At 37.0% G+C, this 14433-nt stretch overlaps 1 protein-coding gene across 3 annotated transcripts in view; it reads left to right on the top strand.

Moving 5' to 3' along the window:
• MTMR8 (myotubularin related protein 8) overlaps positions 1–14433 on the top strand; it is a 256913-nt gene that overhangs the window by 112761 nt on the left and 129719 nt on the right. For all 3 annotated transcript variants that reach the window (XM_043895248.1, XM_043895250.1, XM_043895249.1), the window contains 4 exons: positions 993–1118; positions 1976–2025; positions 8657–8857; positions 11276–11404. In XM_043895248.1, the coding sequence (XP_043751183.1) occupies positions 993–1118; positions 1976–2025; positions 8657–8857; positions 11276–11404 (506 nt within the window). The remainder of the gene's footprint in view (positions 1–992; positions 1119–1975; positions 2026–8656; positions 8858–11275; positions 11405–14433) is intronic.

Raw genomic sequence — 14433 nt, forward strand, 5'->3', positions numbered from 1 at the left:
ATGCATCTTGTATAGTCACTCGGTAGTTATTGGCTAGGTGAGTAGATGAATGAATGAGTGAATAAATGCCCTTCTTTTTCCTCACCTGAGAAAATCCTACATTTTCTTCAAGGTTCAAGCTTCCCTGGATCCTACAAAAGGCTACATTACCCTATAGCATCAGTTTTTCCACTGCATTGTGTTTATTTACCTTTGGTAATCCTGAATAGTTTGCTCATTGAAGGCAGAAACTGAGTCTCATCTTTGTATCTCTAATCCTTAGCATATACATGACATAGAGGGATACATAATTAAGTGCTAGAATGAATAAGCGAATGCTCAATAGCTCCCATTGCCAAAATTGCTCAGGTTGAGTAACTGCCCATATTTTTACATGATTCTGATTATATAGAAACTTACCTAAGACAGGCAAACCTCTCCACCTTAAGTTAGAAGTATTTATATTAGTAAGACTAAATGGCTAAAGATTCCGAAGCAAATTACTGTCAGGTCTGGGACTGAGATGCAGAACTGTCCTGTTTTTGAGCATGAATTCTTCCTCTTGCCCACTCCTCTCTCTAATAATTGATCCATGCCTTCTTTGGAAGTTTTATAAATGTAGATCTTTTGTTTTTCTTTTTACCCATATCATGTGTTGGTTTTGATTTTCTTTTCCTATTAGGTAAGCTCACCTTCTGTTACATTTCTTTATTTTCTTTTTCATTCCCCATGTGTGCATGCTCAGTTGTGTCTTGCTCTTCACAACCCTATGGACTATAGCCTATCAGGCTTCTCTGATTCTCCAGGCAATCCTATGGACAGAGAATAGTGGAGTGGGTTGCCATTTCCTTTTCCAGGGTCATTCCTTATATAGGATACCCACATTATGAGAAGAAATTAATGTAGCCCAGTTAAGACCAAGTTCTCTGCTGTATTGATGGTAACTGTATATAATTAACCCGGCATGCTATGTAAAAGTTGTTTATGCTACTTTTTGCCTCTTGTCTTTACAGGCAGTGAAGGTAGAAAAGACCAATGTCTTAGTCCATTGTTCTGATGGGTGGGACCGTACAGCACAGGTCTGCTCTGTGGCCAGCATCCTGTTAGATCCATTTTACAGGACATTCAAAGGACTCATGGTAAGAGAGCAGTGATTGGATTTTACCTTGCACAAGGGGCAATTATGAATAGATCAAATATAACTTTCAACCAACTTGTTTTCTATAAGAAAGAGGTCTACAAAAACAGCTCTGTTTTTCAGTTTAGCTTCTTTCCACTAAAGTAGGCATTTACAGTCTACATACTTTCCACTGCACACTCAACATGGTTTCTTACCCATCAGAACATAAGTTGGATATAATAGGCTGTTTGGTGTAAGGTAAAGGAAAGACTCAAAAAGTTAACAAAGTTGAATGGATGATTATTAAATAAGCAAACTGATGGGCTCATCATCTTCAGTGTCAGCTGTCTTGATGTCAGACACATGATTGTTTTCTGGTGCTGAATCAAACACTTTTTACTTTGTCTTTCTATGAAACAGAACTTACAGTAGGAGTTTATCCTCATTTTTCTTTTGGAAGTGCTTTATTTTTTTTAATGGTTGAAATGCATTTATACCAAGATTTGTTCTTGGTACAAACTCAAATACTGCTTTTGGATTCCTGTTTCTTCATAGGTGGAATTTAATAAGTTTATCAAGATTTAGTTATGACTCATATGTCCTGTCACACATTATGTAAAAGCCAAAGAAAATGTGACACTGAGTACAAATCCAGAATTATTTCTCCTGAGAGCTTTGAAATTTGAAGACAGCCTTTATAGTCCTTTAAAGGAAATCCAAATTAATTATTTATCATTTGGGAAATTAACTTTATGATTATTCAACACAAATTTGTACAAAGTTCACTTCAGCAAAGTGTTTTGATACTTTATAGGTATGATTAATTAATTTTATGATTTTTCTAATGCAAAGTTTTCTTTTTCTATAAAAATGAAGATCCTGATAGAGAAGGAATGGATATGCATGGGCCACAAGTTCTCCCAAAGGTAAAAATATCCTCATTTTAAAGGTAGAGGCTAAGGAGAATTCAGTAGGGTGAGATTTATCAAAACCCTGATATGTTCTTGTGTAAGAAGGAAGAATAAGTTGAACATGGCATAAATCTCTTTTCATCAAGAAACACATACTCCATGCACAATGCTAGGGAACTAGGGACACAGGTGTAACTAGACTATTATATCTGCCTTCAAAGTGAAACAAATGATTATATCCAATCATTAAATATTTCAAGGAAGAATAGACATCACAGGCCACAGAAGAAAAAGAGCTTAACTGTGTTTGAAGAACACAAGACAGGCTTCCAGGAATAGGCAATATTTAAGGATGAATTTTAGGGACTGAATAGGAGTTTGCTAGAGAGAACAGTGAGCATTCAGGTAGAGGGAGTAATATCTAATGCAATGCAACTTTTAATCTTTTATAATAAAAAAAAGGCATTTGCACATTTCTGTTCTTTGGTAAGAGGTGGGTGCAAGGACTTATATTTATTTAGTGATCTAATGCTGCTATAAGTCAGACAGCCTCACTGAGACTTTGTGTGTTATGAGAATAAAAGATGTTTACCAAATACCTAACAATATGCTGTAAACTATGTGAGACACTGAACTGATAACAAAGGCACATAAAATATGAGTTTTACCCTCAAAGAAGTTGCTATTCAAGTCTTAGTATCCCACATTGGTGTGTATCCATTTAATTTCTTTGATTACCACTCTCTAGCTATTTGGGTCCATCTATTCTTCTTTTATCAACAAACTTTGGTCCAGGCAATATGCCAGATTTTGAGGGGACTGTATTGGACCAGATGTGTTTGCTGTCCCTTCTTTTATAGAAAATAAAATTAGTGACGACAGCATAGTATGATATGGGCTTCCCAGGTAGCACTAGTGGTAAAGCATCTGCCAGCCAATGCAGGAGATGTAAAAGATAAGGTTTTGGTCCCTGGGTTGGGAAGATCTCCTGGAGGAGGGGATGGCAACCACTCCAGTATTCTTGCCTGGAGAATCCCATGGACAGAGGAGCCTAGTGGGCTATAGTTCATATGGTCACAAAGAGTCAGACACGACTGAAGCGACTTAACACACACACATAGTATGATAACTGCTACAAGGGAACCTTATCCATTCTGGGCAAAGGAAACTTCCTAGAACTGGTGGTATTTTAGAACATTAAGAAGATGAGGTTGATCTATTTTTAGGTTTTGAGACATCTCTGTGCTATTTTTCACTCTGGTTGCACCATTTTATATTACCACAAACAACTAGGATGGTTCCCTTTTCTCCATATCCTTGGTTAGTATTTATTGTGTTTCTTTTTGAGTTTCTTTTTGGGTATATATCTGAGAAAAAACAAAACAAAAACATTAATTTAGAAACATACAATGCACCCCCATGTTCATAGCAGCATTATTTACAGTTGCCAAGGTGTGGAAGCAACCTAAGTGTCCATCAATAGATGAATGGATAATATATATACATTATATATATACACACACACACACACACACACACACACAGTGGAATACTACTCAGCCATAAAAAGGAGTGAAACTTTGTCATTTGCAGCATCATGGATGGACTTTGGAGGGCATTACGCTAACTGAAATTAGTCATACAGAGAAATACAAATATGTATGATATCACTTGTATGTGGAATCTAAAAAGCACAACAAACTAGTGAATATAACAAAAAACTAGCAGACTCACAGATATAGAGAACAAAGTAGTGGTTAGGAAGAAACTAGGGAAGGGGGTAAAGAGAGGAGTAAAACAGGGGTAGGAAATTTTTAAGAGGGTTATGAAATTATATGAAATCATGTGTCTGAAACTGGTGAAAATTATAAAGCACTATAGATTTAAAGAATCTTTCATGCAAACAAAGTTTTAAAAAATAAGATTGAAGATTTGTGCAAAACAAAACTACAATAAGATATCACCTCACACCAGTCAGAATGGCCATCATCAAAAAATCTACAAACAATAAATGCTGGGGAGGATGTGGAGGAAAGGGAACCCTCTTGCAAAGTTGCTAGGAAAGTAATTTGATACAATCACTATAGAAGACATTATGGAGATTCCTTAAAAAAACTAGGAATAAAACTACCATATGACCCAGCAATCCCACTACTAAGCATATACCCTGAGGAAACCAAAATTGAAAAAAGTCATATGTACCCCAATATTCATTGCAGCACTATTTATTTTTTTTCATTGTTGCTCTCATTCTTTTTTTTTTCAATTTTTTTATTGTAGTGGTTTTTGCCATACATTGACATGAATCAGCCATGGATCTACATGTGTTCCCCATCCCGATCCCCCCTCCCACCTCCCTCTCCATCCCATCCCTCTGGGTCTTCTCAGTGCACCAGCCCTGAGCACTTGTCTCATGCATCCAACCTGGGCTGGTGATCTGTTTCACCCTTGATAGTATACTTGTTTCAATGCCATTCTCTCTGAACATCCCACGCTCGCCTTTTCACACAGAGTCTAAAAGTCTGTTCTGTACATCTGTGTCTCTTTTTCTGTTTTGCATATAGGGTTATCGTTACCATCTTTTTAAATTCCATATATATGTGTTAGTATACTGTATTGGTCTTTATCTTTCTGGCTTACTTCACTCTGTATAATGGGCTCCAGTTTCATCCATCTCATTAGAACTCATTTAAATGAATTCTTTTTTATGGCTGAGTAATATTCTGTAGTGTATATGCACCATAGCTTCCTTATCCATTCATCTGCTGATGGGCATCTAGGTTGCTTCCATGTCCTGGCTATTATAAACAGTGCTGTGATGAACATTGGGGTACATGTGTCTCTTTCAGATCTGGTTTCCTTGGTGTGTATGCCCAGAAGTGGGATTGCTGGGTCATATGGCAATTCTATTTCCAGTTTTTTAAGGAATCTCCACACTGTTCTCCATAGTGGCTGTGCTATTTTGCATTCCCACCAACAGTGTAAGAGGGTTCCCTTTTCTCCACACCCTCTCCAGCACTTATTGCTTGTAGACTTTTGGATAGCAGCCATTCTGACTGGTGTGTAATGGTACCTCATTGTGGTTTTGATTTTCATTGCAGCACTATTTACAATAGGTAGGATATAGAGCAACCTAGATGTCCATTGAGAGATGAGTGGATAAAGAAGCTGTGGTGTATATATACAATGGAATATTAGTCATAAAACAGAACATATTTGAGTCAGTTCTAATGAGGTGGATGAACCTAGAGCCTATTATACAGAGTTAAGTCAGTCAGAAAGAGAAAAAAACAAATGTCATATATTATCACATATATATGGAATCTAGAAAGATGGTACTGATGAACCTATTTGCAAGGAAGAAAAAGAAATGCAGACGTAGAGAACAGACTTATGGACATTGGGTGGGGGGAAGGAGAGGGTGGGATGAAACTAGAGAGTAACATGGAAACATATATACTACCATATGTAAAATAGATCAGTTCAGTTGCTCAGTCGTGTCCGATTCTTTGTGACCCCATGGATAGCCAATAGGAATTTAAAGTAGATAGCCAATGGGAATTAGCTATATGGCTCAGAGAACTCAGATTGGGGGTCTGTAACAACCTAGAGTAGTAGGATCGGGTAGGAGGTGGCAGGGAGGTTCAAGAAGGAGGGGGCATATGTATACTCATGGCTGATCCATATTGATGTATGGCAGAAGCCCAATACAATACTGTAAAGCAGTTGTTATTCAATTAAAAATAAATAAATTTTAAAGAAGATTAAAGATTTGAAAGAAATAGTGGGTGTTTTATAGAATGACTCCTTAGGAGAAAAAAGGGATAAAAACTTCCTTCCAAATGAAAGCATTTAGCTTGAGGTATAACCAAGAACCACCCTTACAGCAGAAAGCAAAGAGGAACTAAAGATCCTCTTGATGAAAGTGAAAGAGGACAGTGAAAAAGCTGTCTTAAAACTCAGCATGTGAAAAACTAAGACGATGGCATCTGGTCCCATCACTTCATGGCAAATAGATGGAGAAAGAATGGAAACAGTGAGAGACCTTATTTTCTTGGGCTCCAAAATCACTGCAGATGGTGACTGAATCCAGGAAATTTAAAGATGCTTGCTCCTTTAAGAAGAAAATTAAGTCCTTGCTCCATAGAAGAAAATCTATGACCAACCTAAACAGCATATTAAAAAGCAGATACATTACTTTGCTGACAAAGGTCCATCTAGTCAAAGATATGGTTTTTCCAGTAGCCATGTATGGATGTGAGAGTTGGACTATAAAGAAAGCTGAGTGCCAAAGAATTGATGCTTTTGAACTGTGGTGTTGGAGAAGACTCTTGAGAGTCCCTTGGACTGCAAAGAGATCCAACCAGTCCAACCTAAAGGAAATCAGTCCTGAATATTTATTGGAAGGACTGATGGTGAAGCTGAAACTCCAATACTTTGGCCACCTGATGTGAACTGACTAATTGGAAAAGACCCTGATGCTGGGAAATATTGAAGGCAGGAGGAGAAGGGGACGACAGAGGATGAGATGGTTGGATGGCATCACCCACTCAATGGACATGAGTTTGAGCAAGTTGGTGATGGACAGGGAAGCCTGGCATGCTGCGGTTTATGTGGTCACAAAGAGTTGGACATGATTGAGCAACTGAACTGAACTGATAATTAAGAACACCTCTTCAGTGGAGACTACATGGAAGGACAGGTGGAGAAGGAATTAAGTTTGTAAATGTCAAAGGCAGAAGTTAGATACTTTTACTTGATGGCCTTCCTCTTTTTCATTAATACTGTAGACATCAATGTGAAATGTGTCAGGGTTACAGAAGATAGCTTAAAATTTGCAAGAGCTGTAAGGGTTAATGGGAAAACTGTGTTAAGGATATACATAAAGGTTGCTGCTGCTGCTGTTTAGTTGCTTCGATCGTGTCCAACTCTGTGCGACCCTCTGGACTGCAGCCCGCCAGGCTCCTCTGTCTATGATGCTTCTGTCTATGGGGATTCTCCAGGCAAGAATACTGGAGTGGATTGCCATGTCCTCCTCCAGGGGATCTTCCCAACCCAGGGATTGTACCCAGGTCTCCCGCATTGCAAGCCAATTCTTTACTGTTTGAGCCACCAGGGAAGCCAAAGCATACTGGAGTGGGTAGCCTATACCTTCTCCAAGGGATCTTCCCAACCCAGGAATTGAACCTGGGTCTTCTGCATTGCAGGTGGATTCTTTACCAGCTGAGCTATCAGTGAAGCCCATTAATAAAAGTTACTTGGGAGCAATTAAGTTCCAGCTGAGTATGGAGACTTAAGTTCTCAATTTGCCTGGTTTTAAATTTTTCTCAAGCAGCATTCATCAGTCAGGATGTGGAAGTAGAGAACGTAGCTTTGTTTGTTCCTCAGTGGTTGGATTTTGAAGGAACATAATGACAAAAAAGACCAGAAAGTTGAAGAAAATGGGGAAAGAATAGTTGATGGGAGCAGATCTAGAATATAGGGTGGTAAGGAAGCTGGGAGGAATCTGGCAAGTAGAGAGGTCCAAAGATGAGGGCTGGATGAGGTAAGATGAGCAGCTTTTGGAAATATAATATGTGGTGACCAGAGCAGGCTATTGAGATTAAGGTTTCAAAGTGGAGGAAGCACCTTTAGCTAACATCAGGAAACATGGATGTCATGGATACACAAGCCTGATGTGAAGTAGATGCAAAGATCAGTGAAGTACATTAGTTAGTTAAAGAGTCTAAGCCATTGTAGGTTATCTGCATCTACTCCAAAGATCAGTACTTAACAACTGGAGTCAGATTCTTCAGAAAATGTAGAGAAGTGACCCAAATATTGTAGAAGACAACACTGAGGAAAATGAATGAGCATGACCCATAATGGAAGTATTTTTAAGAGAGCAAACGGAATAGTTGAATGCAGTGGTAATGACGAGAAAATTGATCCCACTTCAGCTTTCTTTTAGGATTATGATACATGAAGAGTGAATGATGAGCCTTCTCCATTTTATTTGGGCCCCAAGAAGTAGTGTCCTTGGTGAGGTAGATTTCAATTATATCAAAAGGTAGAACATCCAGTGTAGAAGCTAAGGACGCCATGTATGTTTACAGTGGATTAGGGCTTCTAGTGGATGGTAGAGTTGGGAAAGAGCATCATGGGAGAGAAAACATTAAACAGTTCTGGGATGAGATTTTTTTCATTCATTTTCACACCAGGCACTATCCAGTAAACAACATAGATATGATCTTTGATCACATGGAGCTAAATGTAGCTGTTAAATTAATTGAAATTAAATATAATTGAAAATTCAGTTCCTTAGTCATACTAGCCACATTTAAAGTGCTTAATAATGACTGCCATATTGGACAGCACAAATATGGAACATTTCAATCATTGTAGAAAGTTCTATTGTAGAGGATGTAAAAGGAAATAGAATAGATGACCAAAGGGTTTATGATCTGGATAATAGTGAAAGTTGCTGGTGGCTAAGAGGTCCACTGGGCTTAATGAACTTTGAGATTCTAAGTGGTATTTTGGCATTACGTATTTCCTTACCAATTCCAACACAGAAACAGAAAGCGACCTTGCTATAGCCTGTTCCAAACAGTGTAATCCCTGATGTTAATCATTGTCTTTCTTTACCTTTACTTGTATCTCTTAGGTGTGGCCACCTGGATGGGGACTCTAAAGAAGTATCCCCTATTTTCACACAGTTCCTAGACTGTATCTGGCAATTAATGGAACAATTTCCATGTGCCTTTGAGTTTAATGAAAATTTCCTGCTGGAAATTCATGACCATGTTTTCTCCTGCCAGTTTGGGAACTTCCTTGGAAACTGCCAGAAGGATCGAGATGATCTGAGGTGAATTCAGTTTGTGAGAAAACACTGAATAGGGAGAGGAGATCAGTGTAAATTTACCAGTCACCCTGAATTTGGGACAGCAGTTCACAAAAGGGGAGGAGAGGACAACTATAAAAATAATTTTTGAAGCATAAAACACTTGGTATTTGTATGGGTAGTCCTCAAAACCTTAGATTCTTTATCTGTGAAATAGGGATAATAATAACCTATTTTTCAGATCTATCATGAGGAACCAATAAAGCAATGGATGTGCAAAGATTTTATAAGGAATGAGTGTGTGAGTAGGCATTAGCTACTGTCCTTTATCATTTGTGTCTAAGATCACTAAATAGCAGGTCATAGGCCAAGTCTGGCTTAACAGGCATATTCTGTTTCATCTGTAGAGTATTTTTTAAACTATTAATTAGTAGTCAGCATTTAAATATCTTAATATTTCACATAAAAATCCAGTTGTTTTAGGATTTTTTCCTCAATCAAAAAGCCACTGTGGCAAGATATTCTGCAAAATCAGGAACTCTGGCAGTACTGGACCTGCATTTTCTAATGGCAATAATCATCTGGAGATGAATAATAGCCTGCTCCATTTGAATGAAGCAAGCTCACACTTGTTTGCCACAATTCTCACTACTCTCTGTAGTTTATTCTCAGCTCACTTCGTATGTTACTTCCCCAGCTCCTATAGGCACTTGAATTGGTACCAGACATAAACTCTAACATCCTTGCAATGTATAAAATGTAAATAATTTTTGAAGTTGACAAGACATAGTTTCTGGGAATAGCATTCTCCTTGTTTTAGAGTCAGAGAAAAAGAATAAAGAGGGGAAGTGACTGTCTCACAGTCCATTCTTGTTTCGTAGTTGTTAGCTGAGTAGCAATTAGCTCAAGTTCTCAGGCCCTGATATGATATATCCTGGATAAGTCTCTAATTCTGTTTTCTTGTCAACACTGAGAACCGTGGTGAATCTTCCTGCTTCAAAATCTGTAGTTACTTAGTAGCTTCTGTGCCCATTTCTATTTCATTTTGCAATGAGAACTTTCTTACCCTCTTCCCAAATGCTTATAAACACATTTGTTCTATCTCTGACCTGCTTTTCTAGCACTAAAATCAGAGATCTTTTCTGTATACTTTTTCTCCACCCTCTTAAAATGAGGCTAATATATCCTCAACCCATTCCTCACACAAATCTGAATCTCCATGTAAAAGTATGAAAGTTGAAAATTTTAACATATGCTTTAATAGTGGTTATATAAAACGAGCAGACATATCATTCATCCATGAAAGAAAAGACATGGACTCTAGAATCAGAGAGACCTGGTTTCAGATTTTGGCTCTGTCACCTACTAGCTGTGTGACTTTTTGCAAATTAATTTTTGTCTCATTTTCTCATTATTATTTTGGGAATAAAATAACTCACAAGGTTTTATTATATAATTTAATAGGGTATTTTAAGTAGAGTCTGGGACAGTGTTTGACACATAGTAAATACTCAACAAATACTACTTACCTTACCTCTGCAAGATTTTTTTTCTTTTTTCAACCAACAACAAATGAGAAAGATGCATATACAGTTCCTTTGGCCTCATTGGAATGATCTGAGAATTCTAAAAGTTACAAGACTACAATTTTTATGTCATATACCCCATATCACTTCTCTTTGTTGTCCTCCTAGAGCCTTTTTTGACACTGTATGAGCAAATGAACTTCCCATGCATGGATACACAGCAGCTTTCACTGGAGACAATGAATTCCATGCTTTTTTGTGTTAACTAAGTCGCTTCCCAGGGACTCAGCTAAGGGATAAGAAGAATCAGTCTTTTAATATAAATATCACAGTACTGTTCACCTAGGATAACTCATAAATATTTGCTAATATAAATTGCTAAATTGTCTTTCACTGTCTTATACCTTCTGAGTGGAGGAGAAGCTGGCTTGAAATAAAATATAGAAAAGCCAGAAATTCACCTCTTGTCTGTTAATTTACCAGATTTTTTTTAAGTAATTCTAGATTTTTTAAAAACTGGAAAGGTTATTCATAGAATCCAAGATTTGGAAGAGACTGTAAAGATCACATTATACAAATGAGAAAGTAGGCCCAGAAAGGGCTAGGGACATCGCTAAGATTACATCACTACTCTGAGGCAGAGAAAGTATCTTTACATATATACTCGGCATGTTTCTCTTCAATGTGGAATTCTTTCTAATCTCTTTAAAAACGGATAAGTTGAAGCCCAGATAATTTGTTACTCTATCATTCTTCATTACAATTTATTTTCGTTTTCCTTGTATCATATCCTAGCCCTCTGTCTTAAGTTAGGTTACTTGTTAATAGAATTTAGATGATTGTCAAGTTCAGCAGATCTATTGATGTTACTTGCTTGCTGCTTTTAATTTTTTGGCTTGTTTTTCTTTTCTTACAGAATATATGAGAAAACCCATTCAGTGTGGCCTTTCTTGGTTCAGAGGAAACCAGACTTCAGGAACCCTCTCTATAAAGGCTTCACTGTGTATGGGGTACTCAATCCTAGTACTGTGCCGTACAACATTCAGTAAGTTCCTAAGCTGTTCATCCTTTCTTACAGCAAGCCCCAAGGCCTCAGCTTCTTTGCCTCTCCTTGTATAGCTGACATCATCTACATAACCCAGGCTATGGAGTAGGACATTCTCTCCCAGATTACCCATTCCTTGCTGCCTCTGAAAGCAAGACCACACTCCCATTGGTTTTCATGGCTTTGTAGTTACTTGCTTAGGGAAATAAACAAGAAACAATAGTTTATTTATAGTAGTACAACCAGTCAAGATGTAGATTGTTTCATTCCTTTTAGTCTTTTCTTACATATTTTTCTTCTTTCTTATCCTTTTCCCCAACAAAGAGAAGGAAAAACAGAGAAAGAGAATGTGCTGATATAGTTTGTTCTACTTTCCCCACAAAGTGTTAAGTACAGGGTGCCATGCTCACTGACCACAATTCAATGAGTACAAGACAGAACTGAATGCATTTATTAAATCTAATGGTTTATTTTGTATATTCTGTAGGATTTTATATATGTAAGGTCATGTCATTTCTGAATAGATATTGTTTTAATTATTCCTTTCCAATTTGGATGCCTTTTATTTTCTTGCCTATTGCCTTATGTAGAACTTCCAGTGCTGAATAGAAGTAGTGAAAGTGAGCATGCTTATACTGTTCCTTATCTTAGGAGGAAATCTTTCAGTCTTTCTGCATTGAGTATGTTATAGTTTTGTTTTGTTTTAAAAATGACCTTTATCATGTTTAGGACATTCTATTCTGTTCCTAGTTTGCTGAGTGCTTTTATGATGAAACTGTTTTAGATTATATCAAATGTTTTTTTTCTGAATCACATTGAGATGCAGGTGATTATGTATTATTTTCTCCTTAATTTTATTTTTTGTTTGTTTTTGTTTGGCCACACTGCATGGCTTGAGGGATCTCTGTTCCCTGACCAGGGATTGAACCCAGACCATGGTAGTGAAAGCTCAGAATCCAGGGCATTAGGCCAGAGAACTCCCTCTCATTAATTTTGTTAATGTGGTGTGTAGCACTGATTTTCACATGTTGAATCAGCCGTGCTTTCCTAGGGTGAATCCCACTTGGTCATGGTATATAATCCTCTTAATATGCTGCTGCATTTGGTTTCCTAGTATATTGTTGAGGATTTTTGCATCTATATTCATAAAGCATATTAATCTACAGTTTTGTTTTCTTATAATGTCCTGGTCTGTCTTTGATATCAAGGTTATAGTGACCACATAGAATGAGCTGAGAGTGTTCCATTCTCTTTAACATTTGGAATAGTTTGAAAAGGATTATTGTTAATTCTTCAATGTTTAGTATAAGTCACCAGTGAAGCCATCTGTTCCTGAATTTTTCTTTGTTGGGAATTTTTTGATTGCTGAATCAGAAACTGTTATAGATCTGTTCAAATTTTTTATTTCTTGAGTCATTTTTGGAAGTTTGTGTGTTTCTAAAAGTTTTTCCATTTCATCTAATTTGTGGGCATGCAATTGTTCATGACTTTCTCTAGTATTTTTCTTTATTGCTATAACTTCAGTAGTAACATCCCTAACTTAATTTATGATTTTAGTAATTTGAGACTTTCCTCTTTTATTTTTTGAGGCCAAAAATACCTTCGTTTAATGTCAAAAGCATCTTGTACATAAACTGGATAATATATTAAATGATGTATTTCGGTTACTTTTGGGAGTTTGAGGGGCATTTTTCCAGTTTTATTGTGATATAATTGACATATAACATGGTGTAAGTTTAAGGTATATAATGTGATGATCTGATACATGTAAATATTGTGAAATGCTCACCACAACAAGATCAGTTAGCACATCCTCTACTCATACAGTTACCATTTTGCTGTTTGCTGTTATGGCGAGAACATTAAAGCTCTACAATCATAGCAAAATATGGAATGATTCACAAATTTGCATGCTATTATTTTACACCTGTCATGCTAACCCCTGTATCATTCCAATTGTATTATATATGCTGCCAAAATGAGCACCCTGTCATTGTTTTTAATCAGTTTAACTTAATGTTTTATTGAATTTATTAATCTTTTCAAAGAACCAACTTTAGTTTTGTTGATTTTATATATTTTATAATCTCTATTTCATTTATCTCTGTTTTAATCTTTATTATTTCTTCCCTTATGCTAACTTTGGGTTTAATTTGCCCTCCCTTTTTAGCTTCATAAGGTGTAAGATTAAGTGGTTCTTTTTTAATGAATGCATTTACAGTTATAAATTTCCTTTTTAGCAGTTCTTTCTCTGTATCCCATAAGTTTTGGTATATTGTATTTTTGTTTATATCAATCCCAAAGTACTTTTTAATTTGAATTTCAGATAGTTCAGTTCAGTCGCTCAGTCGTGTCTGACTCTTTGCGACCCCATGGACTGCAGCAGGCCAGGCCTCCCTGTCCATCACCAACTCCCAGAGTTTATTCAAACTCAGATAAACAAACAATAATTTGCCTAAAGAGCTTAGATCCTTTAATGCACTTAAAGACAGTTCTTAAATGTATACACAAATGGGTTAAAAGTTACAGTTAAAAATTAAAAATAAGAAATAATGAATTGGGGCATTCAAGGCACAGCCTTTCTCTCCTCCCTTAGTGTCATCTTCACCCAGGTGAGACTCCCTGAACATCCATTTCCCCATGCAGGTTCCAAGAAGCAGTCAGTTAAATCACTTTATTCCATAAAAGTCTACAGAATAGATTCTAAGGAAGGGGATATGTGGGTTGAAAGGAATGTATGTATTTAATTTGTTATAGGTAGTGCCAGATTGAGCCTGACCCTCTTGTGGGGTAGAAGCACTGCTTCTCCCTTTCTCTCTGCAGGCAGAGCTTGACTTCCCAGCCCAATCCCTCTATCTACTTCCTTCAAGAAACAGCTCTGTCCTTTTTCCTGACCCTTTTCATCAACAATGTAAGGTTCTAACCAGTGCTGTGATGAGCTATATCGGAGCCTGTTGCAATGGGCCTATATATGTGCTTACCGTCTCTTACTACCCTGTTCTCTGTATCTTTGTGTTTATCTTTTTTGT

Source organism: Cervus elaphus, chromosome X (genome assembly GCF_910594005.1).
Source record: "Cervus elaphus chromosome X, mCerEla1.1, whole genome shotgun sequence".
Lineage (NCBI taxonomy): Eukaryota > Metazoa > Chordata > Mammalia > Artiodactyla > Cervidae > Cervus > Cervus elaphus.